The sequence below is a fragment of the Salvia splendens genome, chromosome 17 (genome assembly GCF_004379255.2).
Source record: "Salvia splendens isolate huo1 chromosome 17, SspV2, whole genome shotgun sequence".
NCBI classification, from domain to species: Eukaryota; Viridiplantae; Streptophyta; class Magnoliopsida; order Lamiales; family Lamiaceae; genus Salvia; species Salvia splendens.
In genome coordinates, this window is record NC_056048.1 from 22,970,722 (window position 1) to 22,989,327 (window position 18,606).

Here is an 18,606-nt window from a genome sequence, read left to right on the forward strand (position 1 = left end):
CCTATAATAAGTCATCTTCATTTTTACCATAAATAGTAAGTAAGTTCTACATTACACCAACTTATCCACTCATATTTTATTATAGAACTAATATATATAAGTGGGACCTAAAGTCCACTAACTTATTTAATACTAGTACACTTTTATTTATATTTCTTAAAACTCGTATGAACATCATATGTTTGACTCCTATTATAAAACAGACAGATAGCAGTATTTTGAGTTATCACGTGATAGTGATAGATAAAGAATCATCACTGACCTTCTTTCGAATAAAATAAACATCATATTAGTAGATGGATTTAGGTATTCCGTCAGTGAATTACTCTCTATGTCTCAAAACATTCCTTACTCATTCTCAGTAGTTGGTTATTGTTTGAAAAATGCAAGAAAAACAAAGGCAGTTAAACGAGTCTAGTTGGATTTAGTCTGTTTTCCCGTTGAATTTAATAAATTCAAGAATTCCCATTTCAATGGACAAGGCATGATGCATGTGAATTCTATCATCAACGCATTAAATAATTTAATTGATTTCTGTGTGTAGCCACCAATTCATTCTAGTCATCAACGACACAACACTCCCACAACCATATGGACATAAATCGAACCACAATCTCCAGCTTTAAACTACGATGCCACTTCCCTTGAGATTGATAACTGCGAGCTCCAGTTCTACAAACTCTCCAGCACACATAGCTAGCGGTGAGTCCGCAAAATGACCTAGCGGTTTCAAACCTGCATCTGATGCTATGTGCCCGAAAAGCTAGGTCATCACAGAAGACACGTTTTAGCAAGTCGTTTCGGTTAAAGGTCATAGCAAAGCAGAAAAGCTACAAACAGAAATCATAAAAACATCGGTAGAGCATCAACTCACTGTTGAGGAGACTCTCCAAAGGCTGCGGTTTTGCTCTGAAGCCAACTTCATTGCTTCAATGGTGCGATCAGTCACAACAACTTCATGCATGCCGGCTATGCATTCTCCACCTCTATAAGCTTGTAGGAAATGATCTTAATGCTTATCAAGTTATAATACTTGTATCATAGAGCATCAGATAGTTTTGCTTATCTTTTAGCAATGGCCAAAACACAAACGACAAAAGGTAATAATCCACAACATTACAATCTATAGGTATTTATCTTCCGACATATGCCAATACTTGGAGTTGGGAAATCACCTGCTTTCCTGTTTGAATGAGAAGACATCCCACAGGAACTTTCACTTCCATTTTTTTCCCATTGCTCAGCCAAATATTTAGTCCTGGGAACCTCTCCTCCCGTGAATGGTAAGAAAGTTGAGGTCATTATGATACCCAGCAAATACAGTGCCGATTTGGCCATGACGTCTTAGATTGCTTCCTGTTGGAGCAAGTAGGTGTGGTCCCTGGAAATGAAAAGCGATATTTTTACCAAGAAGGATGAAGGTAATGAAACGACACAAGCAGTATGGATTTGGATCATTACATAGCAAAGATACCCACACCCTTCATTTCAGTGGATATTCAGTGTGGAAGTCATGCATTTGTCATGAATGAGTTGAAGAAAATAATGGGATTAAGAAGAGCAAACCTGATTCATAAGAGAAGTGAATGCATCTTTCTGCAGGCCAAATCCAACTGCTGCCATTTCGGCAACAACCTAACAAAGAATGTCACGATATGAAAGAAAAAGTAAGTAAACTAGCCATACAAAACAAGAACAGGAAATCTGACACTCACCTCTATAGCAGAGACCATTTGGACCCCCATGAATCCATGGTGTCTTTCCACACAGGAAATCCCTCAGGTATGACAGGCTCTGAGTTAAGTTCCTATAAAGAAAAATACATCAGCATAAGAACCATACCAACGAAAATTATAGAACACCTTTATGAAATTGACCTTAAAGCGGGTACTTGATGGCCGTGAACCAATCCTCCACATATACCGCCACTTAGGGTCAGGGCCAGCGGGAATGGAGGGCTGAGACTCTACTGGCATTGATTTTAGGTTTTCTTGCATTTCTCCATCCACTAAACTACGGGGTACTTCAACTCCTTCAGGTGTTACTCCAACCTGAGTAAACATAACCGCAGCACCGAGATTAGAATTGAGTGATAGAGAGAACCAAAATACTTGAAGATATAGCCACTATCAACTACGTAAGACCCTCAGTGTCTAGATTGAACTCAGAATGGAATTGGGAGAGGTAGAACATAAGAATAGAACATAAGCTCAATAATCTAGCTCTTCCTCAACTCATTCAACTTCAGCAAGAGGAATGTCAATTTTTTTCAGGTTCACTAAAAGCTCATAGAAACTTACTAACACATTGTGCAAATAAGTCTACGACCAGAAGTGACACATTTACCAGGACTAGAAATCTACAGATGTTTCTTGTTTTCCAGCCATTTAGGCTTAAATAATTAGTACCATGACAGCTGTGATACGGTCAAAAAATGAAACACAAAACCAGCTTTCATAAAAATACTATTAGATCATAGTGTAATCTCCCCTCTGTAGAAATAATTCTACAGATTAGAACATGCTTATGACATAGTATTAGGAAAAATCACATTTTGAACAAATTGTCATTCTTATCTAAAAATTTATGTTTATGTAAACCTGATTAACATTAGTTACATTAAGATAGAATTACTGGTGTTTTGCTACATTATGGAAGGGTCGATTTGATTCTGCTTGGACAAGCAAAGTGAACATTCAAGTTTGCATTGACACAACCAAATTGAGACGCCAGAATTACTTAAAACCCAACCCAAACCTATGAGTATCTAATTCCAATTTTATCAACACCAAATTCGAAATCATTCAAAGTAAAATACACCCGCAACTGAATTAAGAACTAAATGACCTGGTAATGGAGGTGCGGACGCTCCTGCAGGCGCTTGAAATCATCGGGCATTTCGAAATACTTCTCCATCATGTCGAGAAACCGATCATTGCGGAGCATCGCGGATCCTTCACAAGCAGAGCTCCCGTCTCTTTTAGGGTTCGGCTGACCTCCGAGCACAAACTCTTCAGATTCGAATCGGGCTCCTGATCGATCACCGGAATCTGCATAGCTGGGTTTTAGAGAGAGAAAAGGAATGATCTTTGGATTGAAAATGGTGATGGCGCGAAATTTATTCACTTCTCTTTTCTCCTTTTGATAATAGATTGTGATTAATAATTAGCGATTTCTGATTGGTCATAGCGCAGATTCGAACTTGCGTCAAGATATGAATTTGCCATTTCCTACCATTTATGATAATGGCTATTTAAATTTCGTTGATTTTTTGTTTTCCTACAATTTTTTAAAATGGAAATATAAAGTTATTTTTAAAATTTTTCACAATTATCTAATAATGCTAAAAAAATTAAAACTAATATGATGATGATGATGATGTTGTGAAAAGGGTTTACAGATTTTGACGATCATAGAATAATTATGAAAAATTGGAAATTTGTGATTTTATATTTCAGTTTTAGATAGATTGATCAACAATAAAAGAAATTTTACAAGTTGATTAGCAATTGTCCCTAATTATTAAGGTTCTTTTATCCACAATTTCAAGTCTTACAATTTGATTAGCAATTGTCCCTAATTGAGTTTTCGTTAAATGATAAATTTATACTAGCATGCAATTCAAATTAAAAGTGACAGTGCCACATGCAAAAATATAGTAACAATTTTATGGGACCAGTCCCATTTTCTGTATGTAAAAGTATTAAAATCCGGAGTGCTTGGAAATGACAAGTTAGCATTAATTTATACGCAGTAGAGACCGATCCGATCCGATCATCATGTTATGTAACATGATATGATACCACATGCGATGCCACTAATAAAAATAATGAAAACGCTTTAATATTTCTGCAAGACTTCAAATATTCGTAGACATATAGTAATTTATACAAAAATTAGTATTTCTAATTGTGTGGTAGGTATAATGCAAAATAAACGAACAACAGAGCATCCATGATTCCAAAATTCCAGATCATTAATTAATATATTTAGAGCTAACAGCACATGCCTTTGTTCTTCCCCACACCCTCAATGCTGCTGCTGCTCTAATCTTCTTTATAGTCACCAGCTTTCAGTGCAATTTCCTCATATAAACACTTCACTACTGGTGCAGCACATTTACAATTTGATTTTAAATTACCTACAATGATGACCAGATTGTTGGTGATTTGCAGCATTACTTCAATACACGCAAATGCAACCCAATCCACCGATCAGAGATGCGATGAGCGGCTCCGCATGGACCGGTACGGACTGCTGCACGTGGCCGGGGATCGTCTGCCACCCGGAGACGCTCCGAGTAACCGACATCGTCCTCCGCCCCGGCGACTCTCCTAGCTCCGATCTACAGAGCGAGAAGCTAGATCTGACCGTTGATTGGACCGGCCTCATCTCCGACTCCCTCTGCCAGCTCGATCAGCTCAACACGCTCATCGTCACCGACTGGAACCCAGGGGCGGACGCAAAAATATATAATGATAGGGGCTGAGATTTATAAATTTTGTTTTAAAGTATATTTTTGAGTAATTTAGATAATTTGTAGGGGCTTTTACATTATAATTTACACTAAATTTGAAGAAATTTTAAAAATAATTGGTAGAAAAAAACTGTAAAAAAATATTCATTGAAGCCCCACCCAAAATATACATGGGTCCGCCCATGCTGGAACCGGATCTCCGGCGGGATTCCGTCCTGCATCACCTCGCTCTTCCGCCTCCGCATCCTCGACCTCTCCGGAAACAAAATCTCCGGTGAAATCCCCGCCGACATCGGGAAGCTGAGCCAGCTCGTGGTGCTGAATCTCGCGGATAACGAGATCACAGGCTCGATTCCCCCTTCCGTCGCCGGCCTCAGCAACGTGAAGCATCTCGATCTCAGCAACAACAAGCTCTCCGGCGAGATTCCGTCGGAGTTCGGGAAACTGAGTATGCTAAGCCGCGCGATACTGAGCGGGAACGAGCTAAGCGGTTCGATTCCAGACTCGTGCGCTGGTCTATCCAGGATGGCTGATCTGGATCTGTCGGTGAACCAGATATCCGGTTCAATTCCGGATTGGATCGGAGCGATGCCGGTTCTGTCTTGCCTGAATCTGAACTCGAATCAGCTTTCCGATGTAATTCCGGCGAGTTTGTTCGGAAACAAGGGTTTGAGTCACGTGGATTTAATAAGTTGAGAGGTGAAATTCCCAAGTCCATGTAGTTGGTTAAGTATATGGGAGCATTGGATTTGGAGGGCAACAATTTTGATGCCTAGGCTAGGCCCCACCTCATCTCCTTCAACGAATATATTCGTCTCATGTTTTCACTTTTCTTCTATTTATATTTTAAATTGTTCTGAAAGTTTTCAACTTATTTAAATTATTATGTTGATACGAACCAAATATGACCTTGTAAAAGATCGTTAGTACGAATATGATTTTGAATATGAATATGATTTTGAATATGAATATGATTTTGAATGTGAATATGAATATGTTTATTATGTACAGTATGGCTAAGAGATAATCTAAATAAATCTATAAAACCTGACCTTTATTGGACTATTATAGATATGGTCAGTACAAGATAGTTACAACATCCATCCACCCAAAATTGCCCGGCCAAAAAGTTATCTCCTCCCAGTAAATAAAGTTCAATCACTCTCTCCTTATGCCTATCTAGAGACTGTCATACCGGGATTCAGCCCGATGCTCCTGCAGCTGCCCCCTTATCGTCTTCTCTTTCTTCTTCTTTAGCAAACTCCTCCATCAATTGGCGCTGCCTCTGTGTCAGGTTTCTGGCACAAGGTAACACACGAAGCAAATAAGTTCAGTGATGTTTGACATCGTGTAAATAAACAGCATTCAGGACGATGATCTTGACGCAATATGACAACAATGAGTTACATAATTTAGTTACTATTAGGCTTATAGTGTCATGATGTAAGTAGTACTAATATTTTGTTTTTAACTAAAGAAGAAACATAGTTCTTACGTCGGAATGCTAACGTTAAAGTGCACATATTGATCACCAAATGAAAACGAATTTCGGACTTTAATCCCTGCACAAGACATCAAAAAAAACATTATTTTCCAAATAAACCAAGATGCCCAGTTAATTCAAAAAATAGCGTAAGGAAAGAACAACAATGAACAAACTGAAAGAACAATAAGTTCCCAGATACCCATTATTAGATGATATTAGAAACATGCCAAGCAAGTACAACATGAAAGGGGCATAGTGTTACTGGCAACTCAAGATTTGCAACAAGACAAGAAATAACTACCTTTAATTACATTGCATTTTACTGAAAGTTCGACATATCCACAACAAAATACAATAAGTTGTAACCCACTTGCCCCAAATACTAATTATCCACACAAAAACAAAATAAGAGTATATCCCTTTGTCCAAGAAATGATTTTGCTATTTATTATGTACAGAAGTAACAGAACTAAATATCACAGAGAAAAGGAGACCATGATATCAAGGTAAACTTACCCTTTTTCCTCAAGACCACCTTCTGCCCAGGTTGAGTGCCAGGGCGAACCTACATATCAGAAATGTCAGATAAGACTCCTGTCAAGGCTAATAGTATTTGAGAGTACGCTACAGCAAGCACCAATTACACAAATCCGAATACAACTAAACCCCAACTTACGAGTCCTAAACCATCCCAAAAGAGAAGAAAACAAGATGCAGAATATTATGATATCAAAAATGGAAGTCACAGACACATGTTTAAACGCACATATTATGACATAATTGACATTATATACTAGACAATAAATAAAGTAATAAGCTATGCTAACAAACCTTAACAACAACATCCCCAGAGAGTGTAGGAACCTGGATTGTTCCTCCCAAAATTGCCTGCACAAGAGCACGAGATCTATTCAACGACAAAATTACGATAACCAGACACCAAAAAGAAGCATATAAGCTTCTTATTCTTGTCGATGCTTTTGAATTTGACAGGATTATTAACTAATGCAGAGTTAAATTCGAAGAAACCAAAGTTGGCCAATTTATGAACTCTTATAATTATCAAGTCCAAAGATTGAACCCCCACTCACTAGACAAGTATTACCTGAGTGATGCTCAAAATTGTATCAACATGGATATCTGCCCCTTCTCTTCGGAACACTGGGTCTTCTTTGACCTGTAAATAATCCAGCATGGTTATAAGCATGCCAGGGTCAACCCATATACTACATAACGAAATTGCAACATCAGCTAGAGAGGAAGCAAATTAAGACACCTTAATCATAACATAAAGATCGCCCGGTTGATTTCCATCAGGATCCGATCCACCACTTCTGGGGATTTTAATGGTTTCATTGCTGTCCACTCCTACAGATACAGAACCATGCAGAAAGATGTCATTTTGCAACAAAGTTCATCATCATAGTTACCATCGTATACCCTAAAATACCATAACCAGAGAACAATCAAAATATTTTAAAGACACTACCTCAGAAATCAGACAAATATATTCAGCACGAATGATGCTTCTTAAAAAAATTGATAATTCAAAGGATACGTCTAATATCAGGGATTTAATGAAGTATGTGCTATGCGGTTGCTAGTGTAGAAACTAGAAAGACTGTACTCTCCCAACCAGTGGAGGTTCAATAGATGAAGTTATTTTAAGAGGAAAAAGTAATAAAATAATAACCCATCCTAATTTTGCAGTCGTTACTGTCAAAACAGAAATTTATGCACAAAGTTTCCAACTGGGAGAAATTTTGAAATGGAACTCAAAATAACGTTAATAAAACAAGTAGAGGATTGACTAAAATATTCTCTGAGCTCACCTGCCATGATATTCACCTTCACAGTCTTCTGCCCTTTTACTACCCGCTTACCCCTACAGGACTTGCAGAAGTTCTGTTTGAGACAGGACAAAAAGTAAGACTATTATAAAGTTGAGCATAATAGAATTCAACTCATTCAATCCATATAGGATAGGAGTATTATTTTAGGTAACACCAATACTTATTCCAGAAACAATTTCGACCCTCAGATATAATGATTTTGTGATTAGTTGAAAGCACGGTCCCTAGCACTTGTGACTTGACATAATGATGGCTGATATATACTTGGGACTTGACATAATGATGGCTGATATACATATGTGATAAAAACTCAATAAATTCAGGTATCTATTGTTTCATCTGCAGTTAACTGATGGCTGATGTACCATTTGACTTCAGCCATTGAAACTTTTTGCATGCCAAAGAAGGCAAAACAATGAGAAATGCAATGAAGTTGAGCACAATTTAGGCTGATGCACCTTTTCTACACTATCACTTATAGATGACTGAAACAAGAGATACCTTACAGCCACAAACTAATGTTGTAAAAAATTTGATAAGGAAACAATGGCACAACATTATCCAACAGAAAAATTTCAGCAATCACGAAGTCCATTCAGTATCCAGTCCAGTGAATTTTTTGTTCGCAACATAAGTGAATACAGTCACATTAAATGAACAACTTCAGAGGGCATAGTAAAGCATGCATCCAAAGCAACAAAATGCAGACTAGACAATTATTAGTAACGTAATTATGGAAACATAAAATGTCATACCGAAACAATTTTTCCAGCTCCCTTACAATTTGGACATGTAGCTTGAAGTGTGAAAGGACCATTTTGTGAGATAACCTGTGAAAGATAACCAAGATGTTTAAAATGAAGTTGCCAAGTATAACAAGTAATTTCATAGGTACTCACCATGCCAGAACCTCTACAGCGTTTACAAGTTTCAGGCTTTGTTCCAGGAGGAACACCAGCTCCACCTAAAATTGGAAATTGCGAGATTCTTAGTAATGAACTCGGAAGAATAGCATGTGGCCAGTTTTATAATTTCGAGGAAAGAATAGTTCGTGACTCAAACTCAATTTGATTATATATATATTAGGGGAGAAATGTGACCATACCACAAGTTTCACAACTTAAATCAGTCATGACTGACAGTGTTTTGATGCATCCTTGGACAGCTTCCATAAAGGATAGTTCAACAGCAACCTAAAGTCAATATTGAAATTTGTTAGGCCACACTCCTCCCCCAAAAAAGAAATATATATAGATATGAGCTGTATGTTGCTATTGTCTGATCAACTGATAATACCTTAACATCTTCTCCACCCATGTCCCTATTGAATATGTTGAAAATCTGATCTCCAAGAAAACCCGAACACAAAAAAAGCACACGTCAATCCTTAAACTTAAGTAGAAGCTGAACGAGTACTGTACAAGGGCAAAGCTACTTCACAAATATAAACATGTGCAGGCTAACAAGAAGTCCAGGTTGTGTTAGCAGTAAACCTCCTTCTATATACGATAAATAAAAACAAGAACTTAATAAATAACCCTAACAAACAAGTAAGCTAAAATTTATAAAAACAGTTAGCTTAGATTATGACTTGATAGCCAGTCTGATTTGAGAAGAGGCCAGTTCCAGTAAACTGTAAAAGTCACCTAGCAATTAATAATTTCATCTTCTGATAAGTCCTCATATATGTTAACAAGAGAATCTATATTAGCTGTTTATTCTTTCAGAAGTACTCAATGTAGAAGCAACAGTTTGAAGTGGAATGGGTAAACTCATATTTGTTTCTTTATTCCCCACCGAACCAATCATCATTGCGAAGAAAAAGCTAGTACATCATAACTACCATGGCAAAAACTATCCTAAGCTCTCCAAAAACTAAGAACTAAGTATTCTTATTTCACTTCAACAATATCCAGTCTCATTCTACTATCTGCACCAACAGATTCTGTAGTACTAGTATTTTGGGAACAAGGGTGAAAATCCAAAAAAAAGAGAAGGCATACATGGAATGGGAAAGAGGAAAGTGAACATTATAAAAAGAGGCTTACATCGGCATTTCTGAATATGTCCTGGAAAGGATTAAAGCCACCGCCACCTCCAAATGGATCAAACCCACCATCACCAGTACCAGCACGTTCAAAAGCTTCATGCCCAACCTGTTACAAAATACAAAGAAATTACAACGGAATGGTTAAGATCCAAAAGCCTATCTGTGACTCTTGTGATGCAACTGTGTCAATCAGAGGATAACCCTTGTAATACATGTAAGGAATTTTTGCAGTGTCCACATTCACAGAACATATTTTTAAACAGCAAGAAGCTTCACAGCTTGCAATAGATACAGCAATCATATCTGTAAAGCTGTTAGCAGACTAGAGAAGCTAAAGCTTTGAATTTGCATGCATGAAAGTATACTGTGTCCCGAGATGAAAGTAAGAAATTAATCAACTATAATAAGAATCACAAAATAACTTTTTGATGTTGATATGGAGTTAAAGGCGGAAGTAAAACAAGAATTGGAATTCAATATAAAAGAAGAACAATCCTCCAAAGAGGCCTATGGTTGATACCGTCCTAATACACTTTATTTTCCGAGATATCTAGCTCTTCTAAAGAGGAGATATTTATAGGGATCAACCTATAGATAAACAATAAAACAAATCCTCAACATTTAAAGTAATCTTTCAACAATCTCCATAATAATGAAAATAATCTCAAGAGATAATGGAGATCATTAGTTTGATCTCTATCAATTGTAATCTTTCAACAATCTCCATAATAATGAAAATAATCTCAAGAGATAATGGAGATCATTAGCTTGATCTCTATCAATTGCCTCGCTGTCAAAACAGCCTTGCCCACAAGGCTGGAGTTGAAACATAAACACATTGCTTTGATCGGTGGAGGCTCGTACTCGTGCTTTCGAAAAGAATCCACATTGCCGAACAAGAGAAAATGACCAACAACATTAATGCATTGCTTGGGTATCCTTGTTGTTGGGCTTGCAAGTAGCCATTCATACTCAAGATGTTTGGTAGTCATATGCATCACAAAGGTACACCAACAACTAGCTTCAATGAATTCACATGTGGAATTGAGAGAGGAAAACATGAGCGAAGAGAGATGGCCAGCCCCAACTGGATGTACAGTGAGGGGCGGAGAGAGTGCAAGCAGTTTTGATTGTGAAATGGATGGTGAAAGTGCAACATTAGGTTGGGTGATGGGCAACTTATGGAGATGCTGATTTGCAGGGATGGATGGTGCATCCAAACATGGGAGAGTCACTGGTTGCTGGACTGGTTGTATCTCCTGCACAAGGGGGCTGGTTGGGGGAGGATTAGGTGCAAGAGGAAGTAGGGGCGGCGTTGGCTCAGTGTTGAAGTTGTGGGATTGGTGTGAGATAAAGGTTGATCATCTAAAGTGAATGCGATCTGTTGCCTGCGCTCCCGAATGAAGCCACGAGACTGCAGATCCTACAAGAATGGTGCCAAGGCATCATTGATACAGTTCGAGATCCGGGCTTCGAATGTGCTCATTTGCACTTTGGTGTTCGCGACCGCCTTCTCCAATCTGTCAAGACGTTCTTCAGTGCTCGAGTGTTCACCATGATGCGATCCACATTCGCCACACCAAATTGATATGGAGTTAAAGGCGGAAGTAAAACAAGAACTGGAATTCAATATAAAAGAAGAACAATCCTCCAAAGAGGCCAAGATAATCCTCCGAAGAGGCCTACGGTTGATACCGTCCTAATACACTTTATTTTCCGAGATATCTAGCTCTTCTAAAGAGGAGCTATTTATAGGGATCAACCTATAGATAAACAATTAAACAAATCCTCAACATTTAAAGTAATCTTTCAACAATCTCCATAATAATGAAAATAATCTCAAGAGATAATGGAGATCATTAGCTTGATCTCTATCAGATGTATAATGGAGACCTGCATAAGGGGGAAGGGCCATTTCGTATAGCTTTTATATATCCAGAAATTAGAAACTTAATTGCTGAAATCATAGATACATCAATATCTTATCATGCCATGTACTTTATAAGTGCATTAAAGTCAATTTATTCAATTCATATATGCACAGGCATATGCAATATTATATGTGAGATTTGTGAGTGGTCTTTAGTAATTCTTTTCTTAGCAATTCTTCGGAGTCTATATGTAATTAGAGATAAAATATTTGATACCTGATCATACTGTTGGCGCTTTTCTTCATCCTTTAATACCTACGGAAAGATGAGGATATAAAATAAGATCAACCCGAAACCCGATACAGACAAAAGACGATAGGAACTAATTCGACAAAAACCTGAATATCCAGAAAATATACCTCGTATGCTTTCTGGACTTCTTGAAATTTCTTTTCAGCTTCCGGGTCATCTTTATTAGTATCAGGATGTAACTGCTTCGCAAGCTGTTGCAGACACATCATACAAAAAAATTGAACAAAGTCTTTTCAACGCACTAAGATCTGTATCTTCCCTTCAGGATCAAAAGAAAGAAAGAGAGGATCATACCCCGTAATAGGCTTTCTTGATTTCAGATGCTGTTGCATTTCTATTAACACCAAGGACATCATAGAAATCTCTTGACAATTGTGCTAGAAAGGGGTCAAGGAGAAAAGATAACAAGGAAAAAGAAAGAACCAGTTAACTACAAACTTGTAAAGCAATTTGGATCATAAATAGAAGCTAATAAGAAAAAAAAACGAACTACTGGTTGTGTACCCAATTAAGTGATATACCCTTCTAAAGAAAACAAATACACAAAATCTCGTTTCCCTCCTATCCTATGTTTAACTAAAGGCAATAATTGACTAATTGAATACGCCAACCAGATTAGGTGAGAAATAAAGGCTTCTCCAAGGGGAAATGCTATCAGATTAAGGTTGTGATTCAATTAGTACGTCAGCGAATTCATTTAGCTGATACTATGCACATCTAGCAAAGAAAATGGTTACAACAAGCAAACGGTAAATTAAATGGTTACCAGTGGCATGGATTGACCGTTTGGCGCCTAAAATGTCCCAAAAGCCAGGCTTTAACACATTACGTGCTGTATTCCAAAATTAAACAAAAAGGAAATGAGAATAAAATTACAAAGTAAGCAATTACAATATAGAATCGGGAGTTGGAAGTACCATCTCCATGATTTAAATAGAAAAGACCCCTTGATTGACTGCACGGTGCGGCGCCGACGCTCCTACACCCTCCCTTGAAGAAGGAATTGCAAAGCTACAATCAGTGACAATGATATATGCGATCCTCAAACAATTAAGAGAGAGAGAGAGAGAGAGAGTAAAGTCTTACTCGAATTGAATAAGAATTGTGGCGCAGAAGGGACGTAAGAGAGCGGCGGGCGAGGCGGAGGCCATGGCACCGGGCCATCGGTTGGGCGTGTAAATGCAGAGGCAATAGCAGAAGAGAATCGAGATTGGTGTAAAACCCTAGACGTGAATCAAGTAACTAGAGGAGTATGTGTTAGAAACGAGAAGAATAGCACCTGAGTTCTTGGAATCTTCTAGAATTCCCGGAGGTGATTCAATAGTCTAGTCCTCCCTTCGTTCCACAGTAATAGAGTCATTTTGTCATTTTGATATGTTCCGTAGTAATAGAGTCATTTCTCTTTTTTAGTAAAAGTCAACGCATTTTTTCACACCTACTTTATTCTCTCTTACTTTATTCTATCTTCATCTCTCTACTTTTTTCATTTTCTACTTTATTCTCTTTTTACCTAACTCACCTAAGAGCATCTCCAATGGTAATAGGCCAGCCATAGGCTAGCCACAAACTCCTCCTGCCACATCATCAGGACTAAAACTCATCATCATCAGGACTAAAACTCCTCTTGCCACATCATCAGTACAAGCAATAGGCTAGCCACAATAAACAAAATTATAAAAAATAAATAATTAACAATCACACAAAATACGGAATTAAATTTACTACACAGATAAGGAAAAATTCAATAATAATATTTAAATTAAAAAAAATACATTAATTAAAAAAATCTAACGACGTGCAGTCCTTCGCGCCCACAACTCTTCAATTAAATCCTTTTTGAGTCGAATATGAGCATCCACTTGGCGCATGTCGGCATGTGCCTTGAGGCAGCCGACTTCATCGTGAGGTACCCCCCTTCGTAGGTTGGGAGCGGCCACGCCCTAGCTTGGGCCGGCTTCATTAGCATCGTCATTGGCCCAACTAGTCAATTGTACACCTTCATCTTCGACAATCATGTCGTGCAGGATAATACAGGCGTACATTATATCAGCAATGCAGTCGACATGCCACAAACGCGTTGGACTCCTAATTGCCGCCCATCGAGACTGGAGCACACCAAATGCGCACTCCACGTCCTTGCGCCCCGACTCCTGCCTTTCCACAAAGTAGAATTTCCTCTCATCTGATGCGCATATGATCGTCTTCACAAAGACGGGCAACCTAAGGTATATCTCATCTGCCAAGTAGTAGCTCATATCATGCTGGTTCCCGTTGGCGATAAAACTGATGGTCTGACCGACGCCCTGGCACTGCTCGTTGAAAAGGGGCGACGAGTTGAGGACGTTGAGGTCATTGTTCGACCCGGCTACCCAAAATATGCATGCCGAATCCACAGCCGGTAATCAGCTACGGCCTCGAGGATCATCATGGGATTCTTTCTCTTGTAGCCGGTCGTGTAGAACCCTTTCCAGGCAGCGGGGCAGTTCTTCCACTCCCAATGCATACAATCTATGCTGCCCAACATCCCGGGGAACCCATGCTTCTCCCCGTACATCTGCATTAGATCATGTCACTCTTCAGGGGTAGGGCTTCGAAGATACTGATCATGGAATATTTCAATGACGCCCTGACAGAAATACTTCAGACAATCCAGGGCAGTCGTCTCACTGATGTGGAGGTACTCGTCCCACATGTCTGCCGCGCCTCCGTAGGCCAACTGCTTGATTGCCGCATTGCACTTTTGTATAGGTGTGTGGCCGGGTCTGCCAGCCGCATCGCATCCTAAAATGCCGCCTGGAAAGAGGCGCCCCAAACCGCGGCTCCTCCGCAAAGTAGTCTTCATATAGCCACTGATGTGCAGCTACGTGATCACAATCAATCACTGCTCGTCGGTGGACAACGGGTGGAGGTCGAGGTACCGCCGGCTGCAAGGCGCTTTGTATCAACCGGCTTATCTCGCGGGACGTACAGGCCTCCAACTCTTCGTTCATTTGCCGTTCGTACTCCTCCGCATCCCCACCACTACCACCACTACTACCACCCGCGTTACTCATTTCACGTTGTTGCTCTTGTACAGAAATTAAGATGGAAAGAAAACTCGTTAAAACAAGTGGCGCGAATGAAAATGACGTGCAAATCACGTATATATAGTGTTTCGAAAAAAAATTTAAAAAAAAATTGAGCTGGCCGATCGCTCGCCGATCGGGAGCCTGCAATGGCGGCCAGCCGACTAGCGAGCGGATCGGCCAGCGCCCGAAAATCGGCGTCGGGTAGCCGATTTTTTTTCCGAAATGGCGCTCGCCGGTTCCAATGGTTCGGCGAGCGGACCGGCCAGCGCCGAGAATCGGCTAGCCTGTCCGCTCGCCACCATTGGAGATGCTCTAACACAATTTTTCTTAATCTTCGTGCCGAAAAGAAACGCCTCCATTACTATGGAACGGAGGGAGTAATTACTAAGAAATCAAAAGAATAGTATGTTAGAACAATATGAGATCCATTTTTTATATACCGATTATAATTGAATGTAAATAAAATATATTTATCATTTATGATAAAAGTAAAATATTAGAATCAAACAATCAAGAGTAGATTGATAAATTAACCAGTAGCAATATTGATGAAGGAATCTCAGATCCTACATTTGATTGGAGAATCAATGCATGGGTCAAAAGATCAAAAGGAATCACACAAAGGCAATGATTATGAATCCCCCAACCCAAGGTTAAAACCTAAGGGTATGTTTGATTGTCTTGAAAACCCTTGGAAATAACACATTCTTTGTTTGATTGCTTTGAGAACTAACACACCAACCCGGGAGAAAACACATGACCCGGCTGGAAATCATGTTAGGTAACACACCAAATTGTACTCTAACTCACCTGGAGGGTGGTATAGTGGAGAAAATTAAGTACTTCTTTCATTTCACAGCTTTGTCATACCAAAAGCTTAGTCAAACCTCATACAAAATAAGACACTTTCATGGGCCTCCTTTTACAATCAAACACGATATTGTGTTTGCTAACACAATCACAAAAAGCATCAAAGCCCCATTTTCAAGTATTTAGAGTTAGAGACTTTCAAGACAATCAAACATACCCTAAATCTCATCTTCAGCAACCTCAAGAACGAACACAACCTCTCTAATCCGCTGCACAATCGAAGAGAGTGGGAGGAGAAATATATGCTTTTGATGGATATGCTTTTAATTATTAGTATTATTACTATCTACGCGGTTACATTGCACATTCTCTTATTTCTGTGGTCAAAATATATGTTTAAATGTTGTATACACCCTACTCTATGTAAAGTCCAAATTCACATGGTCCACCAGCCCACTACATAATGCAGAGTACACTTATCTTGACCAAACAACAATAATTCAAATCCAAAAATAGCACTATAAAATCTCAAAAATCCTATCTTACTTTTCCCATCCACCCACAACCATGCTACCACTACTCCTCCTTATCAATATCATCACTTTCATTCTCTTCCACCCTCACACCTCTGCTGCTGCAGCGGGGCTCTGTCATCCCAACGACAGAGCCGCGCTGACAGCATTCAAAAACAGCTTCACAAACCCCAACCCATTCCCCACGTGGGACCCCGTCTTCGACTGCTGCGACTGGTACGGCGTCAAATGCAACGACACCACCAGCCGCGTCATCAGCCTCGACATAGCACCCCACGACTCCCTCGCGGGCACCATCCCCTCGTCCCTCGCCAACCTAACGCACCTCCAAAATCTCCGCCTCCACAAGATCCCCAACCTCATAGGCCAAATCCCACCCTCACTCACAAAAATACCTAAACTAAGATTCCTTGTAATAAGCTGGACAAACATCTCAGGACCAATCCCACATTTTCTTTCCCAAATCAAGAATCTAGCATACCTAGACCTCTCCTTCAACCGCCTCTCCGGCACAATCCCTCCTTCTATCCCAACTCTTCCGTTCCTCTTCGCAATTGATTTAAGTCGAAACCAGCTCACCGGCCCCATCCCAGAAACGTTCGGACACTTCCAAAAAACCGCGGGATTCCCTGCACTCGACCTCTCTCACAACAAACTTTCCGGGGCGCTTCCATCTTCTTTGTCCAACGTACTCTTCTCGTCGGTAGATGTCTCAAGAAACAATCTGTCTGGCGATGCGTCTGTGTTCTTCGGGAAGGACAAGGCCGCGAGCAGCATTGACATATCGAGGAATGGGTTCGAGTTTGATCTGTCGAAGGTGAGCTTCATGGTGTCGCTTGATGTGTTGGACATATCGCATAACAGGATTTATGGAGAGATTCCGAAGCAGATTACGGAGGCTGTTTACTTGCAGTTTTTGAATGTTAGTTATAACAGATTGTGTGGGGAGATTCCGACGGGGTGGAAGTTGAGGTATAGATCTGAGCCTTGGGAGAATTCATCGTTTCTGCATAATCGCTGCCTTTGTGGGATTCCTTTGAATCCATGCAATTGATTTTCAATTTCACTTCTAATTAATGACTTATGAATAAGCTTTCTTTCTGCATTTCAAAGATTTTCAGTTTATGATCATAATCTTTAAATTAAATGCAAACACTTCAAGTTTCAAGGCATCCTTACTGGCTCACGTTAAGTAGGACATTTTTTATCATTAATAATGTAGGAGGGTGAAAAATGTTGAGTATTTTTTTTGCCGGATAAATATGATGTTGAGTTGGCTAGCACTGTTATTTTTTGGTAAAGTGAATTAATAGTGGCACAAACATGTAGTACTATTATATGACGATGTGGACAATTTGCTTTTTCTTACTTCTTTTCGTTTCTGTCGTCATTTTTTTTGTTATTTTCTTCTTATTTGTTTTTTTTATATGTCTTCCTATTTTTTTCTCGTAATTAATATAGTATATACTTTGCTTTCCAATTTCGAATTATTGGATAAAAATAATCATTTACTTCAGTATAATAATTAAATAAACTAGTGTCTACCCCGTGCGCACGGACCAGTTTAATTTTATCACTTTAGATTTATATTTTGATTTAATTACTTAAAATCAAATACAATTAAGGATTAAACATCACAAACATATAAAACAATTTAAATGTGTAATCCCAAAACATAAAATTAAACAAATTTAGAAATCAATCAAGTGCTAAACATATTTATGATAATTGTACGAAAGTTGGCAGTATTTATAAAATAATTAAAAGCTTCCAATAACTACTTTATTTATGTATACCAAATTTTGTAAACAATATTAACAATGAAATCATAAATACCATTAAGCATGTAGATATAAATTAGAAATTTCTAAATATTAACACAATGTCTCTTGCATTTAGGAAAAAAGATATATTGCTTGCACAATTATGCATATTTCCAAACCAAGCCCAACACTCAAAACTCAAAGCACAAACTTAAAAGTACTTACAAATTAAATAAACAAAAGAAATCTTAACCAAACAAAAACACAATGTCACATCTTCTTCTTCTTTCATCTATTCATTTCTCCTGCAATCTACTTCTACCGCAACCTACGCATCAACCCAGGTTCATCCTTATTCTCAATCAACTAATGGTTAGACATCA

The 18,606-nt window shown here is 38.8% G+C and overlaps 2 protein-coding genes and 2 pseudogenes across 3 annotated transcripts; 2 read left to right on the plus strand and 2 right to left on the minus strand.

Annotated features, from left to right (window-relative positions):
* Positions 1 to 485: 485 nt before the first annotated feature.
* On the minus strand, positions 486 to 3,172 carry LOC121773963 (annotated as a pseudogene).
* Positions 3,173 to 4,195: 1,023 nt separating this feature from the next.
* LOC121774489 lies at positions 4,196 to 5,268 on the plus strand (annotated as a pseudogene).
* A 242-nt stretch (positions 5,269 to 5,510) lies between these two features.
* On the minus strand, positions 5,511 to 13,341 carry LOC121775364 (chaperone protein dnaJ GFA2, mitochondrial-like). 2 transcript variants are annotated; one of them, XM_042172441.1, is made up of 18 exons: positions 13,136 to 13,341; positions 12,967 to 13,060; positions 12,816 to 12,881; positions 12,344 to 12,426; positions 12,157 to 12,240; positions 12,014 to 12,052; positions 9,865 to 9,972; positions 9,113 to 9,157; positions 8,922 to 9,009; positions 8,716 to 8,780; positions 8,572 to 8,646; positions 7,796 to 7,868; positions 7,240 to 7,331; positions 7,069 to 7,140; positions 6,795 to 6,851; positions 6,480 to 6,528; positions 5,973 to 6,039; positions 5,511 to 5,775 (listed from the first exon to the last, which is right to left on the minus strand). In XM_042172441.1, exons 1-18 carry the CDS (start codon positions 13,211 to 13,213, stop codon positions 5,679 to 5,681), a joined length of 1,332 nt encoding a protein of 443 aa, XP_042028375.1. In that variant the 5' UTR covers positions 13,214 to 13,341; the 3' UTR covers positions 5,511 to 5,678. The 2 variants fall into 2 exon arrangements, with proteins under 2 accessions (XP_042028375.1, XP_042028376.1); XM_042172442.1 differs by having other exon boundaries at positions 12,967 to 13,039; positions 13,136 to 13,340.
* Positions 13,342 to 16,469: 3,128 nt separating this feature from the next.
* LOC121773232 (polygalacturonase inhibitor 1-like) lies at positions 16,470 to 17,833 on the plus strand. The gene has a single exon (XM_042170046.1). It carries the CDS (start codon positions 16,495 to 16,497, stop codon positions 17,512 to 17,514), a length of 1,020 nt encoding a protein of 339 aa, XP_042025980.1. The 5' UTR covers positions 16,470 to 16,494; the 3' UTR covers positions 17,515 to 17,833.
* The last annotated feature ends 773 nt before the right edge of the window (positions 17,834 to 18,606 follow it).